Source organism: Ceratosolen solmsi, unplaced genomic scaffold (genome assembly GCF_000503995.2).
Source record: "Ceratosolen solmsi marchali unplaced genomic scaffold, CerSol_1.0 scaffold56, whole genome shotgun sequence".
NCBI lineage: Eukaryota > Metazoa > Arthropoda > Insecta > Hymenoptera > Agaonidae > Ceratosolen > Ceratosolen solmsi.
Window position 1 is genome coordinate 3,516,277 of NW_011948425.1, and position 23,205 is coordinate 3,539,481.

At 36.9% G+C, this 23,205-nt stretch overlaps 7 protein-coding genes across 8 annotated transcripts; 2 read left to right on the top strand and 5 right to left on the bottom strand.

Annotated features, from left to right (window-relative positions):
- Positions 1–1,437: 1,437 nt before the first annotated feature.
- Positions 1,438–2,374, bottom strand: LOC105362829 (probable ATP-dependent RNA helicase ddx41; the record flags this gene model as incomplete). The annotated part of the gene is made up of 1 exon (XM_011500329.1): positions 1,438–2,374. A coding segment is annotated over exon 1 (546 nt), but the record flags the coding sequence as incomplete, so codon positions are not given.
- Positions 2,375–4,787: 2,413 nt separating this feature from the next.
- LOC105362830 (uncharacterized) lies at positions 4,788–7,821 on the bottom strand. Its single transcript, XM_011500330.1, has 9 exons — positions 7,541–7,821; positions 7,251–7,469; positions 6,963–7,149; positions 6,665–6,873; positions 6,227–6,358; positions 5,809–6,148; positions 5,448–5,674; positions 5,180–5,348; positions 4,788–5,052 (listed from the first exon to the last, which is right to left on the bottom strand). Exons 1-9 carry the CDS (start codon positions 7,723–7,725, stop codon positions 4,921–4,923), a joined length of 1,800 nt encoding a protein of 599 aa, XP_011498632.1. The 5' UTR covers positions 7,726–7,821; the 3' UTR covers positions 4,788–4,920.
- Positions 7,822–8,140: 319 nt separating this feature from the next.
- On the bottom strand, positions 8,141–9,039 carry LOC105362831 (bolA-like protein 3). Its single transcript, XM_011500331.1, has 4 exons — positions 8,777–9,039; positions 8,502–8,628; positions 8,336–8,424; positions 8,141–8,264 (listed from the first exon to the last, which is right to left on the bottom strand). Exons 1-4 carry the CDS (start codon positions 8,816–8,818, stop codon positions 8,199–8,201), a joined length of 324 nt encoding a protein of 107 aa, XP_011498633.1. The 5' UTR covers positions 8,819–9,039; the 3' UTR covers positions 8,141–8,198.
- A 1,302-nt stretch (positions 9,040–10,341) lies between these two features.
- LOC105362832 (lysM and putative peptidoglycan-binding domain-containing protein 4) lies at positions 10,342–11,636 on the top strand. The gene is made up of 3 exons (XM_011500332.1): positions 10,342–10,399; positions 10,548–10,758; positions 11,066–11,636. Exons 1-3 carry the CDS (start codon positions 10,353–10,355, stop codon positions 11,585–11,587), a joined length of 780 nt encoding a protein of 259 aa, XP_011498634.1. The 5' UTR covers positions 10,342–10,352; the 3' UTR covers positions 11,588–11,636.
- A 958-nt stretch (positions 11,637–12,594) lies between these two features.
- RpS11 (ribosomal protein S11) lies at positions 12,595–14,269 on the bottom strand. Its single transcript, XM_011500333.1, has 5 exons — positions 14,179–14,269; positions 13,627–13,749; positions 13,340–13,545; positions 12,949–13,072; positions 12,595–12,766 (listed from the first exon to the last, which is right to left on the bottom strand). The coding sequence occupies exons 1-4, from the start codon at positions 14,188–14,190 to the stop codon at positions 12,949–12,951; spliced, it is 465 nt and encodes a 154-aa protein (XP_011498635.1). The 5' UTR covers positions 14,191–14,269; the 3' UTR covers positions 12,595–12,766.
- Positions 14,270–14,784: 515 nt separating this feature from the next.
- On the top strand, positions 14,785–15,953 carry LOC105362835 (RNA-binding motif protein, X-linked 2). 2 transcript variants are annotated; one of them, XM_011500335.1, is made up of 6 exons: positions 14,785–14,853; positions 14,961–14,989; positions 15,091–15,243; positions 15,323–15,452; positions 15,538–15,686; positions 15,776–15,953. In XM_011500335.1, exons 2-5 carry the CDS (start codon positions 14,976–14,978, stop codon positions 15,655–15,657), a joined length of 417 nt encoding a protein of 138 aa, XP_011498637.1. In that variant the 5' UTR covers positions 14,785–14,853; positions 14,961–14,975; the 3' UTR covers positions 15,658–15,686; positions 15,776–15,953. The 2 variants fall into 2 exon arrangements, with proteins under 2 accessions (XP_011498637.1, XP_011498636.1); XM_011500334.1 differs by lacking the exon at positions 15,776–15,953 and having other exon boundaries at positions 14,792–14,853; positions 15,538–15,709.
- A 22-nt stretch (positions 15,954–15,975) lies between these two features.
- Positions 15,976–19,104, bottom strand: Kat60 (katanin p60). The gene is made up of 9 exons (XM_011500336.1): positions 18,574–19,104; positions 17,969–18,101; positions 17,699–17,885; positions 17,506–17,596; positions 17,310–17,431; positions 17,034–17,213; positions 16,680–16,935; positions 16,450–16,576; positions 15,976–16,378 (listed from the first exon to the last, which is right to left on the bottom strand). Exons 1-9 carry the CDS (start codon positions 18,836–18,838, stop codon positions 16,180–16,182), a joined length of 1,560 nt encoding a protein of 519 aa, XP_011498638.1. The 5' UTR covers positions 18,839–19,104; the 3' UTR covers positions 15,976–16,179.
- Between the last annotated feature and the right edge of the window lie 4,101 nt (positions 19,105–23,205).

A 23,205-nucleotide genomic window follows, 5' to 3' on the forward strand; every position in this document is an offset into this window, starting at 1 on the left:
CCGTCCCGGTGTCTCGGCACGCAGTCGCAGCGCTCGGGCGCGCACACCGACTAACACATGCGCGAGGCCTCTTCGATCTCAAAATATACGCAACGATACGGAGTAGGCTCGCGGTCGGCGCTATACGTCCAGTCGAGGTCGTCGCTACGTACAACAGCGTATTATTGCACGGCAATACTATAGTCTGCATGAACTCTGAGTTCGTCCGTCTTGGGCGGGCGCACGCACGAACGCACGACGCAAGAACTTTGGGCACCGGAGGATCGGTCCGACGATCACATCTATAGTGACCTGAAACCGTCACAGGTACGCTAGGCTCACACAATTGATGGCGTTCGCGCACGTGGAATAGACCGTCGCCACCATCGCCACCAGCAGCACCACTACCCACCACTACCATCGCTATCACCACCACCACCACTACCACTACGATTACCAACACTACCTACCACTCACGACCGATATCGGCAAAGCTAAAGAATAGCGATATTAAGGAGACCGCTGTCTTGAAAAAAATGTCGCGTTTGGCATAGTTTCAAGTCAACACGACTAATGCACAGCTCTCCAAACATAATCCTTTGTACGACAATCATTTACAGCTGCGTGCATTCAACGATGTACGAATTAAACATAAACATAAACATAAACATGCACATGCGCGTGCGCGTACGCGCATGAAGATGGGAGAAGCGGGGCGCGTAGTATCGGTGTGGAGTAGTGTGGTGGTGTGGTGTGGTGGCGCCTCCTCGTACGCGCTACGGCGTCATTGATATACAATGCACAAGCATGCGGGAGGCCGCGCGTCACACAACGACACGAAGTAAATACGCCGACGGCAAGCGGGTGGAGAGCCCGAGATGTATAATAGGATATGTGTGTTTGTTTGCGTCCGTCCGTCCGTCCGTCTGCCTGTCTGCCTGTCTGCCTGCTCCGTGTGAGTGTTTGTGTGCGCTCCACGTGCGTGTATGCGCGCGAGCGATCATCGCTCGCATGCGTACATTTAAGGAGCAAAGGAGCACAGCGCCATTTAAGGCGAGGGAGATAGCGCCTCTTAATTGTGCCCCTCGATCTCCCTTACGGCGCTCGCGCCTCGTGGTTTTAACATGCGGGCACCTACCACTAATACTTCCCCTCGGCGCCCCTCGCCAAGGTTCCGCGACTCGGTAAATGAGGAGATACGCCGCCAGTCCAGGCCATCGGTTAATTATCGCCTCGTACAGGGGAGGATGAGGAGGGGGGGGCGGCGGCCCAGATTCATTAATCTTCCTCCTCGTCTTCATCCTCGTCCATCGAGTCCAGCGTCGTACTCGTGGCCCGTCTCTTTCTATCAACTTCCTCGTCCATCTCGTTGATACGGTGGTGGTGGTGGTGGTGGTGGTTGTGGTTGTTGTCGTTGTCGTCGTCGTCGTCGTCGTCGTCGACGTCGTCGTCATCGTCGTCGTCCTCGTCGTCGTCGTCGACGTCATGGTCCTCCTCCTCGTCATCGTTCTCATCCTGCCGTTTCCCTCGGACAGGCATCCCATCATTGTTCGCATAATCTTCCTCGGGATTCGTTCGTAACCTCTTGACCGCCTCCTTGATGAGGGCACCCTTCCTCAATAGCGCCTGGAAGCACTCGTAGGAGTCGTCGAGTTGCCTGCGCATGAGCGCGGCCTTGACGCAACGCCTGTTGAAGGCCGCCGTCGTTGTTGTCGTCGTCGTCGTCGTCGTCGTCGTCGTCGTCATCGTCGTCACTGAGGTCCTCTTATCCGTCCCGCGCGACTCCTGGTGATGATGTTGGGCGTCCCTCTGTTGCAATCTGTACGGCGAGGCCCGCATCGTATGGGCCGCCAGACTCGAGCGGGACTTGAGGCTCGACAGTCGGAGGTTCTGCTTTATGCGCGAGACGAGGACGTCGACGTCGCGCGCCGCAAAGCTGTCCTGGCTAATGCCCGCGTCCGGCATCACCTCGAACAGGTACGTCGTCTCCTCGGCACTGGGCATCTGTCTGCGTCGATTATCGCGTAGTGCGACGGAGAGTAGGTTACTGCTAGGCGACGACGGCCTTTTATCGCTCGACGGCTTGTCTTTCTCCACGAGCGTTCCACGAACTTCCCAGTCGTCCTCGCCAACATCAACGTCACAATCAACGTTAACGTCGAGTCCACGAGGGCCGGACGCGTGCCTCCTTGGGCAATTATTTCCTCTCGGAGCGCCGATTATTTACTACGCCAGCATACACGAGAGCTCGCGCGCGTGACTCACCGCACGCGCTTCGCCGTCGTCGTCGACTCGTCGTTTCTTTTTTCGCAAGGAGAAACGCGGATGCGAGCCTTTGTTTTGTTTTGATTCTGCGGGCGCGCGCGTCTCTCCCTCCTCCCGCCGCCGCCACCAATCGGTGGTACGTATGAGTGACCGTGTATTTATTTGCCTCCCGTCTCTCAATCACTCGCTCTCTCACTTTTACTCTTACTCTCTCTCTCTCTCTCTCTCTCTCTCTCTCTCTCTATCTATTTCTTTCTCTGTGTATCGAGTTGAGCGCGCGCGCGCGCGCGCACTCCTCCTTCTCTCCCTCTCGCTCTCTCGTTCTCTCGTTTTCTCAGGTGTGCGCGAGTGCTAGTACCGTTATGCGTTGTCCGTCCGAATGAGCGTTGGCGTTGATCGGGGGGAGGGTGGGTGGTGGTAGTAAGTCGAGGAGGCGCCGAGAGTACCTTTATTCGTTATTCGCGGGCTCCTTGGCTCGCTGCTGCGACCAATTAAGCAGGCGACAACGCGTATTTACATATATGCGCGCAGAGTCCCTCTCGTCCCAATTCCCTCCGGCACAACACTGCACTACACTGACTATGATGATGACTGGCGCACGGCTGCCTCGCGTTTGTTTACGCGGCTGCTATCGACTCTCCTCCCGCCGTCGCCTTCTCTTCTTCCTCCTCTTCCACCGCCTCCTTCTCCTCTTCGTTACCTCCGCGGCGCGTGACGTGATCGCCGTTGCACAATGCCTAGCGTCAATAGAATATACATGAATCGCCGCGACGACGGCACGACGGTAAATAAAGCGCGTTCGTTTATCAATTTATGAGTGGAAAACAATGCACCGCGAATCGTCACAGCGTGTACTCGGCCGTACGGGGCAGCCACGAGGCAGCGACTCTTTGTAAATATTTGGAAGGTGCTAGCGCGCGCCTGTGATACACAACCACGGCACACTCGGCTCACTCGCTCTCTCTCTCTCTCTCTCTCTCTCTCTCTCTAGGCTCGATATTCGACACTGCGATTTTTCCTCGCGGACCTCCAAAGAGTCTGGGAATGTTGGTGACTGGCCCGAGGGAAATAAATAGGCGAAGACGTGGAACGACCGAATAATCTTATACCTCGTTGTAGTTGTTGTAGCGAGAGCGAGACCAAGCGAGACACTGGCGCAGGCCACGAAGTCGTGAACCTTCTTACATTCCTACTTCCTTCTCGCTTTCTCTTGCACTCCGTCTCTTGCCGCCGCCGTCTTTCTGTTATTGTTTTGGTAGGCTGGCGCATGCGCGCGCGGTCCTCTGCGATTTCTGCTCTCCCTCTCTCGCGCGATAGCTTTATGTGTAAACAAACCGTTAACTCGAACCCTTGGCAAATCGATAATATATACCTCGAATTCCCGTCCCCGTTTCAAACTCTTTAAATATCCGCGTCGTTGGCAGTGGTGCTTATGTAATTTGCGTAATCGCTTCTATTGTCATCGTTAACCGAATCGTTAGACTAATACGTTGGACCGAGTGTCAAAAAATAATAATAATACACGGAGTAGAGCTCACGTACGCACGCACACGAGCTCGCTCAGGCTGCCCGCGCGTCTTATTACCGGTTGTTGGGGGGGGGGAGGAGGGAGGCTTGTGTGAATGGTTACGGAATCCTGGGATTTTCTTATGTGAAACTAAGCGACGATTGGTTTGCTGAATGCGAGGGGCGGGGGAAGGTGACCGAAACCCAGGTATAACCAAGGAATATTTGTGACGGGGTATCAAGGTTACACACGGCGCACCGACGGAGGCTACTTGCTTTTTCTAAATCTTATGTAAAGAAGGCTTTGCGGGATCGTACTCGAGAATGCGTTTACGCATCCTAATTGCATTATTTTTACTAGCGTAACGTGCGCGTAGTACATGAGCCAAGCGAAACCTACCAATGCGTTTAATCCAATTATCGAAAAGTCATTTTCCATACAAGGCAGTTTCGTTTTCTCAACCTCTTTACTCATTACGTTCAATTGCTAATTAATTCCGATTCCGCTTCAGATGTTATTGTTGTTAAGCCTCTGACATGATTTCCGTAAAACTATTTATGTAATTCGTAATTGTGTTTATAACGTCGAAACGAATAATACTTTTTTTTATTTTTTTAATTGAACTCTGCACGAAAGATAGATGTATATTTGTCGTTTCATTGGTTAAAAAAAAAAAGATAGCGAAAAGAGACAGAAATATATATATATATATATATATATATATATATATGTATGTATGTTTAAATCTCCGTCAATTTCATCCTTCGACATTTATGTGTCGACGAAATTTTTTAGTTACTTACGTCTATAAATGTAGCAATTGCCTATAGAACGTTGATTACTTTACATATTTGTATTACAATTTTTTTTAATTAAAATTCACTCGACAATATTATTTGCATCCAATAGTACAATGCAATATCATTAAAATTTTAATTACTTCGTTACGACGATATTATTCATATTTTTTGGAATTTAAATAGGTTTTATAACTAAAACAAACATTGTTATTTATTCCGTATTATTTTATTATCTCGTAATAATATCAGACTACAGCAGTCAATTTCATTATACATTTTAAATGAAAAACAATAACCTTGAATATAAAAATATTGTTATTCTATTTATTTCTTTGTACAATAAAGATCTTTAATAACCAATCAGTTTTACTATTGAAAATTAGAGCGATCTCCCATTTCTTCTAATTTCTTGCATCTCTCTTGTAAAGATTCTGGTTCAGCTAAGAATTTCTGCCAAATTAATAATTTTTCTCGTTCAAAATTTGGTACACTCGATTCTTTCTATAAATATTAAATAGAGTATTAAATTTAGATAAGCAAATGGGATGAAAATTGTGAATTTCTATGAAATTGTCAATGCAGCTTGTTTTATATATATATATATTAAATAATTAATTTTAATACTAACTATCATAGATTTCAATTTATTTCTCATCGATTCGACATTCGTCTCCAATTCTTCCACTTGTTTCATAATAATGTATATTTTGTTCTGTATATTACAAGGTATTGCTCTAAAACTAAGTGTCGGACAGTCGTTTATTTCTTCTTCGATCAGATCTGTTATCTTTATTTCTCTAGATATTATAAATATCTTTGATTATCAGTTACACTGTTATATTATATTAATATAATTATATTACTTTAATGTGCAAACGGATTGCATGATTACTTACAATAATTTTGAACTTTCAATCATTTCCAATATTTTATCATCTAGCAAGGATTTTAATTTATAATTATTATCGTTTCTTAACTCGTTGTAATAATGCAGATACGACAGCATATTGTCTTTTAAATTATCATCCGCTATCATTTCTACAAATTTCTGACAAAAAATATTCTGATCTTTATAGGATGCTAAATTAGATTCGTATTCATTTTGCAATTTGTGCATGCTACTCTGAAAGTTGTAGATACATTATGTTAATTGAATTTTATGAGTAATAGCCGTATCAAACAATTCGGCTAATTACATCTATTGACATTATTATGCCAAAGCGCTCATTTGTATAAATTGTTTGTGTTTATACTAACATTCCGTACAGACGATAATGAATATTCCATAGAGAGATAATGACGCGCATCCATCACAAACTGTATGATCTCATTTATTCGATGAATTTGCAATTCCAAAAGCATGCAAAAGATAGTCGAAAATGCATATCCATGTTCCTTAGCGAGTGTACAAAGCTTTTCTAATTTTACAAGCCTGCTTGTCCTTCTTTTTAGTCTAGCTTTCGCTTCCTCCTCTAAAACTTTATTCACCTTTGCTTTTGCAAACTGTTGTACCAAATCAACCAGTTGACGTTCTTGCAAAATATTAACATCTTCTTCTAATATATCGCGACTTTTCGATATCTCTGCTATCTCTATTCTAGATAAATAAGTTTTCAATTATCAAATACATATTTTGCAAGAAAATTCAATTTACTATATTAAACAAATAATTTACCTTGCCAAAACCGGTGTACTAGGAGCCTTCAAATTGCCATCGTTGTAAATTTCTATAACGTAATTCAATAAACTTTTGCTAGCGTCGTCCTCCACTTTAGCAATAATTTCATGTATTTTAGATGTAAATAAACTGAAATAGTAAAAGCACGAATTTATAATTTATATATATATATATATATATATATATATATGAAAATAACTGTAATTCTAAATGGTAAAGAAAAATATTTTACATTTACAATACAGTAATTTTAATTATTTTATAAGATAATAACTTAATATTATCTGTATTGTCAAAATGTAATTATAAAATAGAAAATGTTAGTTTCAGCAACTTTTATCAATTATCGTAAAAGTATTATCAGTTAATGAATTATAATATAAATGATTTATTTAACAAAAGATTGATATATCGAGATTTTACGGATACACTTACTTATTTTGACAGCATATTAATTCATTTAATTTTTCATTTTCAGTATTTTCATTTATAAAACTGCTACGATCCGTATTAAGTTCGTCTCTGTCCTTTTGATACATTGAAAATTGCCTTTTCGCGTATGAATTTAAATAATCGCTGTATCTTTCCAATTGCTTAATATAATTGTCAATAGGCATCTGTGTCCATATACAAGGCTCTCCTTTCTGATTAAATTAAACAAATAAGTCTTGGTCCGAGCATAAAATATCGTAGACTTTGACATTTTCATTATAAAATTTCAATTTTGTTTTACCTTCCTCGCCGCATCGGTATAAGTGTTAGTTAAAAGTTCAACGTCGTTAAAGAACTGACGATGACAAGAATCAAAATCTTCAAGAACGGATATGCAATCGTCATAAGCCATTTTTACTTTGATTTCTTCTTTTTTCAAAGCATAGGTTTCCTCATCAAGATCATTATCTAACTGCTCTTCGCATTCTCTTAAAATAATATAAAAAAATAACTATAACAATAACTATAATAAGACATTTTTCATACTACATAATTAAGCGATAATCACATAATACAAAAAAATATTTACTTAAGTTTCTTTATACTATCTTCAATTGATTGAAGGTATTCAACATCCGGATCATATAGTTCCTTTTCAGCACCAAGATCTGTAAAAGACTGGCTTTTATTCCAATAATCCGACTTAATTAATTTTAATAAATCTGGGCAATCTTTTGTGGCATTTGCAAGCGCCAAATCTAATTCCTCTCCTTGAAGCCAAGTGTCATTTTTTTTAATATGTTTTTTCCTACAAATAAATAAATAAATAAAATATCCCATTAAAATGAGTAGTGTAAAATATCGCAACGTCACACTCACAATTGTATACATTCATTTGACAGAACATTGTCAGGCTTGATATTTAAGTAAAACCATTTTAAAAATGGTTGCATTGAATCATCTTCGTAAAGCTTATCGATCACTTCTGGAGTAATAGCGTTAGGCAGGCTGGATACAAGTTCCTTAATTTTCGAATAAATTAATGTCCCACTAATAGTATTCATAATATTAAATGTTTAAATAATTATAACCAAAAATCAGTCTTGTGTAGTTCGTATTTCAACGTTTACCGCTAAACTCCAACGGCTAAAAAACAAATCATCGCCGCCTAAAGCCGTAGACTTACCCTGTGATGTTAAGTAGTGACATCTTTTTTCTACATAGAGAACTTTAATTTTCAAAATTTACGTATTTGGTCACATTTTTTAAATATCTTATTTGGTTCTTAATTTTAATTATCAACGATGTGCTTGAAATTTGTAAAAAGTTTATTATAATGTTGAGAAAAAATTGTGAATAATGTGTAATATCATGGATATGTAATATCATCTATAGGGTAAACTGTAATAAAACGATATGTATTTGTGGTTATATATATATAGATTTATCTATATATACATATAATAAATTTATTCATATATATATATATACAATAGAAAATATTCTAGTTAAAAAAATCTTTTAATTTTATCACTACCTAGGAGTCCGGTATTCCTGTATGTATCCGAATACCATGCATATCTTTAATTTCTTCCTTAAGTGCCTAAAATATACATTAAAATTTTTATAGTACACATTTTTGACATTAATGATGTTAAGAATACGTTAACGTACTTCGTTAATAATTCGATGTTGTTTTACGGTATTTAATCCTCTGAATTCGGGGGCAATAACGTTCACTTCGAACATTGCACCACAGCCACCTACAAATTTAAATAAAATACTAAGCCCTTTTCAATTCCTCTCAATATATGAATGTATAAAATAGTATAACTGTTACCTGATACATCCGAAACTTCAATGGTTTCAGCTTTTGGAAATTTATCCTTTAAAATATTTATCATTTTTTCCTCTGCTTGTTTGCCTGTTAAAACATTCTGTGGTCCATTCCAAACTCTAGACAATAACTGTAACACTTTCATTGTATTCATCTTTGTTATGTAAAATTTGGTAATAATTATTGTATAAGTGTTATAAATCAATTTTAGTCAATACAAGAATTATCATTTCTTTTTCTTTTTTTTCATAAGATTTATGATACTGTTGACTACCTACCGAAAAATTACGATAATTTAATGCTTTCATTCGATAAAACATAGTCAAATATCGAGTTTCCTATGTCCGTAAAACTATATAGCTGCGTTCACTCTTTTAAGATTCAATTTTTTTTATATTCAATAAATAAAACAGCGGTACAAAATTCAACTTTTATAAAATTTACTGTGAGGTTGAGGGTTATGTTGTCTTTCATCCTTCAAACTATTCAATTGTTGAGTTTAAAAATTTCAGGTTAATTGCCGGCACACGTGACAGCGTCACAATCGGTCTTCAATCCCGTCAGAATTCAATATTGTGATGCAAATTGATGAATTAATTTGATCTCGTAGAGAGAGATTTTTTTTTTTTTTTTTAAAAACTCGTCTACTTAATATACATAACAATTCAATAACACTGAATCAAGGTATTATTTATTATGATATTTTATTAAGTATAATGATGCATTATAAGATGCATATTTGCATTGTAAATATGTTTATAAAGAGTTGGGAATATATTCATCGATGCTTACGCGTATAACACACGTATATTCCAAGTAATAGAATACTAAATAGAATTTTAAATCTGACACGAAAATCAATTATTTTTATATTTCTGGTTTACAATTTTAAAACCATTTAATGACATAATCTTTCTTAATTTCTCACTTTTTGTAATATATATTATTTGGTAATTTCTTATGTTACAATTACATTATAATGATATATTGGAATTCTTAGTTGTTCACATTAATTTATGAGATTCGTAAATTTTCATTTTATTCACATTTTTTCTTACTCAAAGTAGTGAAAACGCATATTTATTTGTTTGTTCGTTATAAAGTTATTATAGACCAAGATGTTAATTAAATCGTTTTTTTTTTTTTTTTTTTTTTTTTTTTTTTTTTTTAATTTCGTTTTAGACATATGATTTTTATTGCATAATTAATAAATATTTTTACTAGTGCCTATAATATAAAGAATTCACACGTTATTTAACATATCGACATATAATCTGTTGTTCCATATTCCTGTCTTTTAACGTAATTTATTATTAAATTTTTTACAACAATTTTGACATTCAGATAGAATGTTAGAAATGTTCTGTTATGAATAATTTTATTATCTTACACAAATATTATTGAGCTATGTAGATATTTGCATAATATCAATTACAACACTGATATTGCGATACTGTAATCTAATATTGTTAAATATTATTTTTGTATTAAATGATGTCTTGATTTTTATTGTGAAAGCAGTACATGAGGTGGGGAGAGTGTGGACATGACAGATTTGTTGTTACATGAGTAAATTCACTAAATACGTTGCAAAGTTCCATTTAATTAGACAACATAATAATTTGCGTATGCTTTAAGTTTATTTGGAATGCATCGTTTCTTAGCCAAGCAATGTAAATTTTCATATAACTTTATATTTGTTTTTTACATTTCTTTTTTTATTCTATGATAGAATTACAATTGACAATCGAAAAGCATATTGATCTTGCTTTGATAATTAAAAATATAGTATCGAAAAAATGTTAGATCGCTGATAATATTTATGATATATATATCTATGATAATTTTGAAAAAATGCGAAAAAAATCAATAAGTGGAGTAAATGAATCTCAAAAAACAAGGTAATGAACATTTAGGTTATGTTTGCTTTTTCAATTTAAAGTTTCTATAATTTTTTTTTCTTACAAATTGTATTTTATACTTGTTTGAGCTGAAGGCAATTTAAATAATTAAGATTATATGTAGCTTAATATTTTATCCTACGTTTAGACAAATTGTGTACCAACGGGGCAATCAGAAAGAAGGATCACCTCATTATATATTTCTTTATTCGGAAGATGATCAAAGTGAGGATGAAGACCATTTTCCATTAAAACAGAGAAGTCGAAAATTAGCGTTGCCTCGTAAAATTCAAGTGATAAATGTGCAAATACAATCAGAAGATACTTTGCAGGCTTTAGCTCTTAGATATCAATGCACAGTAAGCGATACTATAATTTTTTGTAAACAAAACACCTGCAATAGTCGCGTCTTTAAAAGTGAAACCTAATTTGAAAATTTATTTAATGACTTCGTGTTATATAAAAATAAAATTATTTTCAAAATATAAAAAAGAAAGTTATATTTCATGGCGAAGATTTGGAAAATTTATAATATCACATAAAGTTCACTACGACTAAATTATTATTCTTGGACTTGTAAAATATATCCAACCTATAACAAAATCAGTTAATTTTTTCAATGTATAGTGCGATTCCGTATATAATATTTTATTAATGTTATTATAGATATCAGATATAAAAAGAATTAATAGTATATACAAGGACAACGAAATACACGCTTACCAATCTATAAAAGTTCCGGTACAACCGTATTCTTTATTGACCGAATCTATCGATAGGACCAGTGAGATTAATCAGATTGTTGACTTGACTCCGCCAGTTATTGTTAAAGCTGATCATACAATATCTAGAGAAAATCAGATGATCAGCTTATTAACAATTCCTGTATTACCTTCGTCATCGGTAGAAATTAATAGTATAATTTTAAATTCGACGATAGAACCATTGTTGCAGTATAATAATGAGTCTTCTCAATTTACACAAGATACAGAAGCTGTGAAATTAATAAATTCAATAGAAAGTCACGAGGTCAATTCTAGTAATAATTTTGTAAATATATTTAAATGTTCAGGAGCTGATTGGGCATTGTCATGGTGTCAGCTACTTTGTTTTTCTCTCTTTCTTGGTTTTGCCGGGCCAATTATTTATGTACTGTATATTACAGAATTCAAAGATCACAGCTCTTAAACAAGAATTAGTAAATAGATTTAATAATTATGTTGTAATATTTGACATTTCGTTAAATCATTTTTATAAATACTTGTACTTTCAAATTTTCTCACAGATCTATTATTAATATTATGTAAATATGTATTTTACTGAAATATTAATATAGTTCATTGTGATCAATTAGCCTTAGTCGAACGATTAATTAGAATGAAACGAAATGAACTTTTAGTTAAAATTTAACATTAAATTTAAAAACTCATAAAAATCTATTTTTGGAATATATATGTTTTGATATATATATATATATATATATATATTGTTGCAGAAGTTTTAAAATGAATCTATTTTTTATAAAAAATATATAAAAAAATGTTTTTTTTTTGTAATTTACTATGGATTACAATGCTGTAGATTTTTTAAATGTGCCTTGACATACATAAGTAAAATCATTTAATAATTCTTCTGTAATTTTTTACGATATATTGATTATGCTTTATTTAATAAACCACGTTAATGTACTTTATAAATAACGTCATTGAATTTAGATTAGCGAAAAAAATTAATTATATATATATAATATATATAATGTAAGATATGAAGGAATGCATATAATCTGTATTATAAATACGTGTTTTTCACCATTTAGAAGTTGAAAATTCAATGTCTTCAAAAAAATCTATTCATTATTTGCTTGTAATAAATTAAGATTCTATATAAAATTTATGTTTTAATAGTATCTTTTATCTATACAATAATTTAAAAATATAAATTGTGCCTTTACATGCAATTATATTAATTGATTGGAATATTCAATGAAGTATTAAAGTAAAGGAATTTTATTTTTATATAAAAATTTTAAATTAAGCTCGTTTATTTGTATAAAAAAATTATAACGAACTTTACGACGTTATCTAATTTACATATAATTGTACTCACGACGAGTAAAAATATAATATACTTTTATTGTTAAAACGCTTATAAGAAATAAAAACAAAATTATAGAAAATTGGTTCATCATAAATTAATACAGTATGAAAGTCCATTTTATTCCATTTGCTTATTAATGCAACTATTAATTATTACATTAATCATTGATTCATTTTGTAAGCCATTTTTACATACATTTATGTAATAATGAATATTTCTATATGAATCTTCTCTCCAGATGTAAGGGTAGTTTGCTTTATGTGGTGTAACCTACGAAAATTATATAAAATATCAACACTGCCTTAAAACGTTATGGAGTATAGAAATATTTAGTAAAGTAATTTCAGTGGACGATAATTGTCGTTCAATTTGTATTCAGAAGACCGTCGTCAAATCATCAAATGATTGGGATTTATTATTTTAAAAATTTTTTTCATAAAAGTAATAAGTACCTAGAACTTTTTGAAGCTCTTTTTTGCTCCAGTTCCCTTCGATACTTTTAATACATTGAATCGTACTGTTTTGCTCAAAGGTCTGCACTCTCCAATTGTAACGACATCTCCAATTTCAACATCTCTGTAAATAATTATTTTAAATTTAAATTTATTAAACCAGAATAATGGACGGATTATTTCAAATAAAATTGTTAGCATATCGAGAAAGTACTTTCGCAATTATTTAAAAGACCACAATTAATTTCAACAATAGTAAAAGCGTGTGTAATCTAAAAATTTGATTCAACTTGCTTATGAAAATGTATTATCATATGATAGTTATTAATCCTATTATTAATATGCACGAGTAATTAATTCAATAGATCCATTTAATCAAACGTAAACTTGCCTAAAACAAGGACTGAGGTGAACACTCATATTACGATGTCGTTTCTCAAAACGATTGTATTTTCGTATATAATGTAAATAATCTCTTCTAATAACGATTGTCCGTTGCATTTTAAGCTTCTGAACAACTCCTGTTAATATTCTACCACGTATAGAAACATTACCAGTAAACGGACACTTCTTATCAATATATGTACCTTCAATGGCCTACAATAATATTACAATATTATAAAAATTGAATATATGTAGGTACATTTAAATTTATTAAAATAATATTAAAATACTTACTTCACGAGGAGTTTTAAACCCAAGTCCTATATTACGGCTGTACCTCATAGGCTTACGCCTTTTACTTAATCCTTTCTTTCGATTAAGAAAGATTGTTGGTTGCTTTTGAAACGACTTGACATTCTGCAAAACAAAGAAACATATTTCAGCCAAGGTAAATAGGTACATACATACAAATTGTATTAGTGCTACTCGATTGATATCGCTTAGGTTATGTTATGGAAAAAGAGCATTTTCAAGTTAATATTAATGTGTAAAGGTAAATAGATGCAATTATTACAGAGCCTCATAATTATTAAAAATATGAGAAAAATAAAACTTTATTATTTAAAGCAGCTATACATAACAATAATATCGGAATATACTAGAACCACGTGTTACGAATCTTAACATCCAAAGATCGACATTTTAGATTTTTACATTTCATTTGCAAATATATGTAATATCACACATAAAGTTACAGAGATTTTATTTCTATTAAATTTTCTCAATTAAATGTTCGTTAAATCTTAAATATTTTATAAAAAGTTTCTTAGTTTAGAAAATACATACCTGGTCAGCCATCTTATCGCGTTGAGAGAAGAAATAAAAACCGGATATTCCGGCGCTCGAAAGGGAATGTAATAAACTTTGATGCGCAGTGCTGCTAACTACATAATGATAAATAATATTCTCAGATATCAGATAATAATATATCAGATTTATTCTGAATTTTATTATGATTTTACATACGATAAATAGAGCTATTAATTCAACATAGCGAGCATTTATGCTTCAGAATATAAGTGATTTTATTTTTTTTTTAATTTTCATTAATAAATTACGTTTCATAAACATGGCTGTGTTAACTAGCAGCTACAATTTAAAAATTGTCTTTAATCAGTACTTTACGAGTGATAAACATTTAGATATGTAAATATTTATCTTTACTCGTTAAAATTGAAATATTTAATTTATAAATCGTAAATTAATTATAGTTAATTAAATTATATATTATATTAATATTGTTTGGCAGCAAAAAAGAATTAGGCGCCAAAGCGCATAATCTTCAGTTGGTATGATTTTCGCATAAATGGTATAAAATGTTTAAAAGTGTAAAATAATAGAAGCGGATGAGTTTCAAATTGGAAGGAAAATTTTCAAAAGTTTATTAATATGAGCATTTAAAATTTTTACTTCATAAAGAATTATTATGTATAGACATATTGAGTATGGTAGTCATATAAGGCATAGCGTTGCTAAGTAAATGTAACCTCGATGAATTAAACAATAATATCTACGCAAATAATAAATGTCAGGTTGATTTTGTTTTATGTTTGTATAATCGAATCCAGTTCATAAATATAATCATGAATCCTATGACGTAAGTAGTATAGTATATTGAAAATTAGTTTTTTTTTTTTATTGTTTTGACTTTTACGAATATTAGTTTATTTATTTTTTCATATTTGTATTATAATGTAGAAATGTTAAGAATATCGCTAAATTAGGCCAACAGGAACTAGGTTCTGATAAAAAATCGTCGTGGCACGATGATTATAAAGAAAGTGCTTGGATTTTCATAGGTGGTTTACCGTATGACTTGACAGAAGGCGATGTCATTGCAATATTTTCACAGTAACAAAAACTTGAACAATTATTCATTAGAGTAATTTTTTATAATATTGTATGACATATTTTCTTTCTTTTGTTTTAGATATGGAGAAGTAGTCAATATTAATTTAGTTAGAGACAAGGATACAGGGAAACAGAAGGGATATGGCTTTTTATGTTACGAAGATCAACGTAGTACAATTCTTGCGGTGGATAATTTAAATGGCATTAAGGTATACATACATACATGCATATTAGTTTTAATAATGTATAAAGAGAATTTTAATATTATAAGTATAAGCTTAACTCGATAATTAGATTTTAGGTAGAACCATTAGAGTCGATCATGTTAAAGACTATAAAGCTCCAAAAATTTCAAAGCATATCGATAATGAAACAAAACAATTAAGGCTAGAAGGATGTGCACCAAAAATCTAATTAATTGTATGAATAATATAAGAAGCGGTGTAAATAATTTTCTATCTCAACATGTTGGTATTTTATTATTCAAAAATATGTAAATAAACATTTATATTTATAATTTTTACACTAACAGATAAAACGATTAAAAATGTAACATATTTAATAAAAATTGTGCGTATTTAAATTCTACCCTTTGGGACAGAAAACTTGGATGCAACCTATGCAAGGGATACATTTAAGTACAAGAAAGCAGGTAAAATTATTATTGTTATATGTTTGTTTGAAATTAACGTGCTTTGGTAATGACAAAAGAAAATATAATATAATATAAGGATCCCTCACATCGATTATTGCAAAGTTATTGGTCCCAATGACAGTCATATTTTACATTAAAAATTTTATTTTTAGTTAATAATATATATATATATTTGGATTAATTTGGTTTTTTCTTTTTCACACAATATTTAAGAGGCTGACTTTGCCTTTGGTAAAAAAATACATTTGTGAATTTAAACTTTATGTGCGAGAACTACTGTATCAAGATGAACCGAATTCACTCATCCATTTTTCATATTTTTCGAGATCTTCCTGCGATACACTTTTGTTACATCTTTCGACTGCTTCGTCAAAGTCTGTCGATGATACTGGCAAGTCCAATTCTTCCTTTGGCAATTGTCTTATTTGATCTGGCCTTAAGCCAGCAATTTTCCTCCGCATAGACATCATCGATGCATCTCTGAAAAATCAGCCTCACATTAGCCAACGATCAAAATTTCGTAAATCTTTCATTTATTAGTATCTACACACCTGCACACGTTTGTAATATCTGCTCCCGAATAACCTTCTAGTTTCTCTGCTATTTCACTAAGATTAACCGACTTATCAACTTTAACTTCTCGAAGATTAATTTTTAATAATGCTTCTCTTCCCGCATCTATAAAAATGAACAAACATCGTTGACGATGAGTTGGTGGCTGGATAGCTAATAACGTCAGCTACGCGTATTAATGATTTAATTAGAAGAGTGCGGCACTTACGATTTGGTAATGGTATGTATATTCGCTTTTCCAATCTTCTCCTCAAGGCTTCGTCGATATCCCAGGGAAAATTGGTAGCCGCTAAGACCATGACTATTTTAGTAGGATCTTCGTTATTAGAACTTATACCGTCCATCTGAACGAGTAACTCAGATTTGACCCTCCTTGATGCTTCGTGTTCAGATTCAGAGCCTCGTCTCGAGCATAATGAATCGATTTCGTCAATAAATATAGTACTGGGTGCATAAAATCTTGCCTAGAAGGAAAAACACAATCGTCAGGCTGATATGACAAAACAGGGCCAAACATATAGTTAGTTTTTAAAGTAAATATTATTGGAAAACATTGACCTACCATTTCGAATAATAGGCGAACGAGCTTTTCAGATTCTCCCCTATATTTGGATGTCAACGTAGACGAGGATACATTAAAGAAGGTCGTACTGCATTCCGTCGCCACTGCTTTAGCAAGCATAGTCTTTCCCGTACCTGGTGGTCCCACCATAAGAACACCTTTCCAGGGTCTGCGGATTCCCTAGACAAAAGTATCGTTTAAATTAAAAATTTGACTTTGGCAGAGTTAATTGGAAGAACGGAGAACAAGATTTATCGAATTAGTATAAAAACTTGCTTTGAAAAAATCTGGCATTAACGTCGGTAGTACGACCACTTCTTCCAACAGTCTTTTAGCATCGTGTAGATCAGCTATATCATCCCAATGTATATCAATATTTTTCTGTACAATGTCACGCTCTGAAAATGCAATGCGACATACAATTATGGCAAACCACTCGTCAAATTTGACACAAAAGATCCATACAACATACCCAGCGTGTCTACAAGATCTCTATCGGCACCCGAAGACTCGAACTTCCTCTCCTCCACCTCCACGTCTGTTTTCTCAGATTCGACCTTCTCCTTAAAAACAAAACAAACAAAAAAAAAAAAAGAAAAAGAAAAAAATTGCTCGATCCTAGTCTATTACTAGAATCGCATTGGGATGCAACGTGACAACCATACCTTATTTACATCATCCTTCTTGGCATTATTCGGAGTAGGAGTTTTCTTATCGTCGTTGCCATTGCTACGCTGATTGTTGCGAAACATCGGCTTCACATCCGTCTTCTTAGCAGAGCTCACACTTGGCTTACGAATATTCGATCGACTCGCTGGCTTCTGCTGACTCCTCGGCTGAAGCTTCGAATTCCTATGGACGACAACAGTTGCGCTTATTCAATACAATGGGCTTTGAATGAATTCGTTGGCGAATTTTGCGCGATTATAATTTACTTTTGCTCGGTCGGTGATAACGGCGGCCACACATCTGGATCTCGAGGTAACGTTGGCACCCAATTCCCAGAGCTGCCGCACGACCACAATGCGGAATCCCGCGCTGGCTCTTCGTACGGTAAACACGACGTCCCTTGAAAACATTGTTCGACAAAGTTACGCGTCTGACGTTATTAATGGGGCCTTCGCTACAACGATTTTCCATAAAAGAGGTGTCAGCGGAGGGAACTCTACGGATACGTCGCGCGACGTTCCACTACTTGGCGGCCTCTTACGTCGTGCCTACTACAACACACATCGCGAAACAAATGGGACGTGACGACGACAAGCGCGTGTGCTTTCCACTCGTCTGCCAAGATTAAGATTAAGATGGAGGTTCGGGCACGGGCCAGAGGCTCGATCCAACGCAACGATCTTATATTGCAAAATGCCAGCCCGACCATTAATAATAATAGTAATAATAATAATAATAAATAAATAAATAAATAAATGAATAAATAAATAATAATAATAACTTATTTACTCGTTCGTTACTGGGTCATAAAGTCGAAAATAGATGAGCCGCTGCTCATTACGCGGGGACGTTAAAGTCTTGCCTAACCAACCTATCAGTCTCTCGCTGTGTGTATCGACTTTGAATAGCTGGAGCGTGCTCGAGGTCGCCTTAACTTTCTCGAACTCCTGCACGATCTGGTGCTGCACCTGCTGCCACTTGGCCTTCCTCGTGCCGTCGACGATGCTCGAGAGGAGCCTGTGGATCTGCTGCACGACGCCCTGATAATAAACGCCCGAAGTGTCGTAGTTGCCAGTCAGTGCCATCTCCCTTGCCAGCTTCGTGTTCTCGCAGATCTCATTGATGGAGACGGCCATGTCCTGGCTGCGCGTAGTAGGATGATGTCCCCCAAGGCGAGGCCGCCCCTCGCAAATCGAATCGATCGCAAGCGAATCAAGTGCGCGCGTCAAGGTTAACTTCCGAAAATAGGCAAGCCGATGCGGGAGCGAGTGGCGCGCTAGGCCCCAGCTACGAGCGCGTACCTACGGAGAAGCCGCTTGCCCAATAACGAATCTCTCGCTTCTCGCGATCTCGTTAGAGAAAGTCAGCCGAGCTGCTTCTCGCGTCGCGCTGTTGCTGACTTTGCCGCTGCCGCTGCCGCTGCCGTCGCCGTCGCCGTCGCCGTCGCCGTCACCGTCGCCGTCGCTACCGCCACTACCGCCACTACCGCCACTATCGCCACTATCGCCACTACCGTCACTACCGTCACTACCACCACTATTACCACTATCACCGACATCATCCATCAACATCTTTCCCTCATCCGCGCATTAAGGATCTCCTGTCGACGATTATCATTGCGTTCAACAAGACGTTCGTACGCTGCTACCATCTCTTAGGTATTTAGGTGATCCGGATGCATGGGCTGAGGATGCGCGGACGGCGCTGCACGAAGTCGTTCGTCGTCCCACCTTCTTCGACTGCCAAGACCTTTTTAATGGAAATCAGCCGATTGTAGATAAGCCTAAGGCGCGTGTGCCGACCGTCGCAGTCTGTACGCTCGTATTTCCGTACGGGATTAGAGCGGAAAACGGATACCGAGGCGACCGCGTCATCGCCAATTGTAAACCTCTTGCGCTCCTTTTAATTTTTCACGCGTATGCGGCGACCCGCTGCTCTTTTCCGAACTACATTGCGCCCGAGCGACTGTGCGCAGAGAGAGAGAGAGAGAGAGAGAGAGAGAGAGAGAGAGAGAGAGAGAGAACACCGTGAAACAGTACGAGAGATTAACGGCTGTAAAGCGCTGCATCGATCATCGCTCACATTCTCTCACGGAGTGCGGGGCGATGAAGCGTAATAATTTTCTTTCATCTCTCTCTCTCTCTCTCTCTCTCTCTCTCTCTCTCTCTCTCTCTATCTCTCTGTCTATCTCTCTACCTCTGCGCATGGAATATTTATGACGAGTGCGCGTGCTGTGCATGCACACGCGAGCGCAATGGGAAGGTCACGCGAGAAGTTAAGCCTTGTTCCGAGGAGATATATTAATTGCTCGACAACCAACTGCTGCATAAGGCATTTAATAATTATATACTAATTTTGGTATTGCCGAGGTCGTTCACGCGACACTCAAATCTTTATCCGCTCGACGATCTCCACTGTTCTCATCGACGTATCGATCGATCAATCGATCGGTCTAGCCACTCACGGCTAATCACTTGGGTATTATTAATGTCGCGACACTGCGTCCCTGCGACGAGGCTCTGCGCATTATTTCCTTCAGCGGACCGCGTATATATGTGTGTGTGTATATATATATATATATATATGTGTGTGTGTGTGTGTGTGTGTGTGTGTGTGTGTGTGTGTGTGTGTGTGTGTGTGTGTGTGTGTTGTTCCCTAATGGAAGGATGCTTGGCATAAGGTCCTTCAGTCGTTTCAAAACCGGTAGCTTTTCATTTTATTTCGCGAACGCGTAGAGTCGACTTCCGAGCTTGAGAGATCGCCCTGACAAATAGGACGCGATGGATCCGAAGTCATTTACTCGACTCTAGATTGCTCGATTACTATTTACAATTTTCTTGTCCCGCATAATGTCGCATAATAATTATACGCTTTGTACGTCGCTATAGCGCCCTTTTATCTTATATACCTTATTTTTCTTTATACTTGGGTAATAAAATATAAAGTGAAATATCGAGTTTTTCATTATCTCTCTCTCTCTCTCTCTCACTCTCTCTCTCTCTCCTCTCTCTCTCTCTCTCTCTCTCTCTCTCTCTCTCTCAGTGTGAGTGCGTGTGTATTTATTTGTGTGGCGCAGCGGCTAAAAAACGTTTTAATCTAAATTATTAAAAAGTAATGCCAATGTCCGAGTATTAGCCTTTTTATATTCTTTAAAGTTTTCATTGGGATTGGGATTAAAGTGCGCATAAAGGAAACTGAATCAGCCGTGAATGAATCGTGATTTTCACCTTGTAAATTCTTGAAGGAAGACGTACTTTTATGTAGCGAAGCTCGTAACGATCGTCAATGTACATACACGAATGCAGACGAGTATGCGTATGCGCGTGACGACACGTCTAGCGAGAGCGAAAAATAAAGAGAGACCGAAAATTATGCGCGTGTTATGTAAAGACTTTGCATAATTGTGTCGCCGATACAAACGTCGCTCTTAAAGTCGCGTGTATATTGTCGCGTATGGGAACGGAACGGGAGTAATTTGCATATTCGTTGTTTGGGTGTTCAATCTTGATAGAGGAAGACAGTAATTTGGCGGCTTGCCTTATACGTTGACGATACCAAGTGAATAATTTCGCTCCCTGTATCTGGATTTTTGGATGAAATAATACTTATTTGATCCTGGTTGCGAATGACGTGGGACGGCTGGAATAAATTAATGCCAATCGGCGTATACCTTTCCTTTTTCCAAGGAGACATTTCGTTATGATTTTCATTATAACAATATCGCTCGCCTAATATGTCGATTGCGCGATAAACGCCAATTTACCTTCAACAAAGCTAAATAAGACTTTGTTAATAATTTTAAATTTCGGGCGCTCTCTCCTACGCAATACCATTAGTCCGTTAAAATACACAACGCGAATTATTGCCACAGTTACATGCTTGGGGGGAAAAAATCTTATTATTAACTATATTATTATTAACATAATATAAGCAATTGCAACATATAATAATAGGAACAACGAATGCGATAACAAAAATAATAATAGTAACGACAACGACGATGACTACGACGAGGGTGACAACAAGTAGCTACAACAACGACGGCAGCAACAGCAACAACAACAACAACAACAACAACAACAACAACAACAATATAATCAAATGGATAAAGAGATCTTTTTTGTTTTTTTTGTTTACGATTTTTGGCTCGAATTACAATTGAAGCATTAATTTTTTAAGCTAAATGCTGAATATCGAATGAAACGAGGAATAATTACATTGAGTGCTCTATTGTATTTTAATTTTTATCCAGCCACCATTCAATCGCTAAAATTGAATAAAATCATTGATTAATTATCATCGTAAATTTTATAAAGGCTTCGGTTCAATTATGTTGAATTTATACTTTTTATCACATCATTATGACACATTTTTTATTTAGCGCACAGCGCAATTGAAATTGAACATAGCGATTTTCAATCTCGTTCTCGCACAATTGACATATTTATTTGTTCTGCATAATTCGTGCGTATAAAGAGTCCGAAAGGAAATGAATCGGCCGCGACACTCAAATTTTCGCTACCAATAATCGAAACTTGAGCTCAAAAATCACCGTACAAGCTTCGTAGACTCACCATAATGATAACGACAACAACAGCAACAACAACAACAACAATAATGATACAATACAGAGATTGCGTTTCCTTGAGTCGCATTGTCATTCGGTAGTGGACTAGCTTTAACGCTAGAGAAACGATAGCAATCTTTAATCATTTAAATATTGGCTGTTATTAAAGTATGTCCTCTCACTAATGAGCGAGCGGAAAATAAAAGGAGCCATAAGGAGGACGTGTTTTATGGCAGCGTGGCGGGCGCTGCCCACCAAAACGATATTAGAGAGTAAGTTAAATGGTGACAATAATTAAGCCATTAATCATGCGGCCGCGTTACATTGGCCAATACGAAACGGCAGTCTGGTTGGGAAACACGTGTAAGCGAAATGGCACGAAACGCAGAGAGACGGGAGGGTGAGTTGTGTGGAAACGTCGAGGGGGGTGGGAAGCGGTGGTGATGGTGGTGGCGGCGGTGGTGGTGGTGGTGTTGGTAGTGGTAGTGGTGGCGGAAGTGAAGAGGAGGATGGGTCGTGCGAGGCGCGTTGCCGGCCAAATTAAAATTTTGTAGCCAAGGCGCCGATGAAAAGGGCAGCCCTCGATACCGAGCGACCGGGACTTCGTGGCGGACATCAATCACCGAGCCGATCTCGGCTCGGGAAAATTAGCTCGGCACACGAGCGATACATCCGGGGAACCCGCGGCCGCGGTTTATCGCTCCGGCGCACGCCACGAGCCATTACCGGGCCGCAGGTCGGGAGCAGCAGGCAGCTGCGCGGGGCCCAATTAATGAGATTTTCGGTGGGCCGTCGCGCACCACCCGTCGCGCACCGGTTCAATACTGGCGTGTCGTGACGCCTGCGCGTATCACCGTGGTCGGGGTTCGGGTCGGTTTGGGGTTGACGGTGGCGATGGTTGGTGGGTGGGTGGGGGGTGCGGCGGGGGGGGCGGGG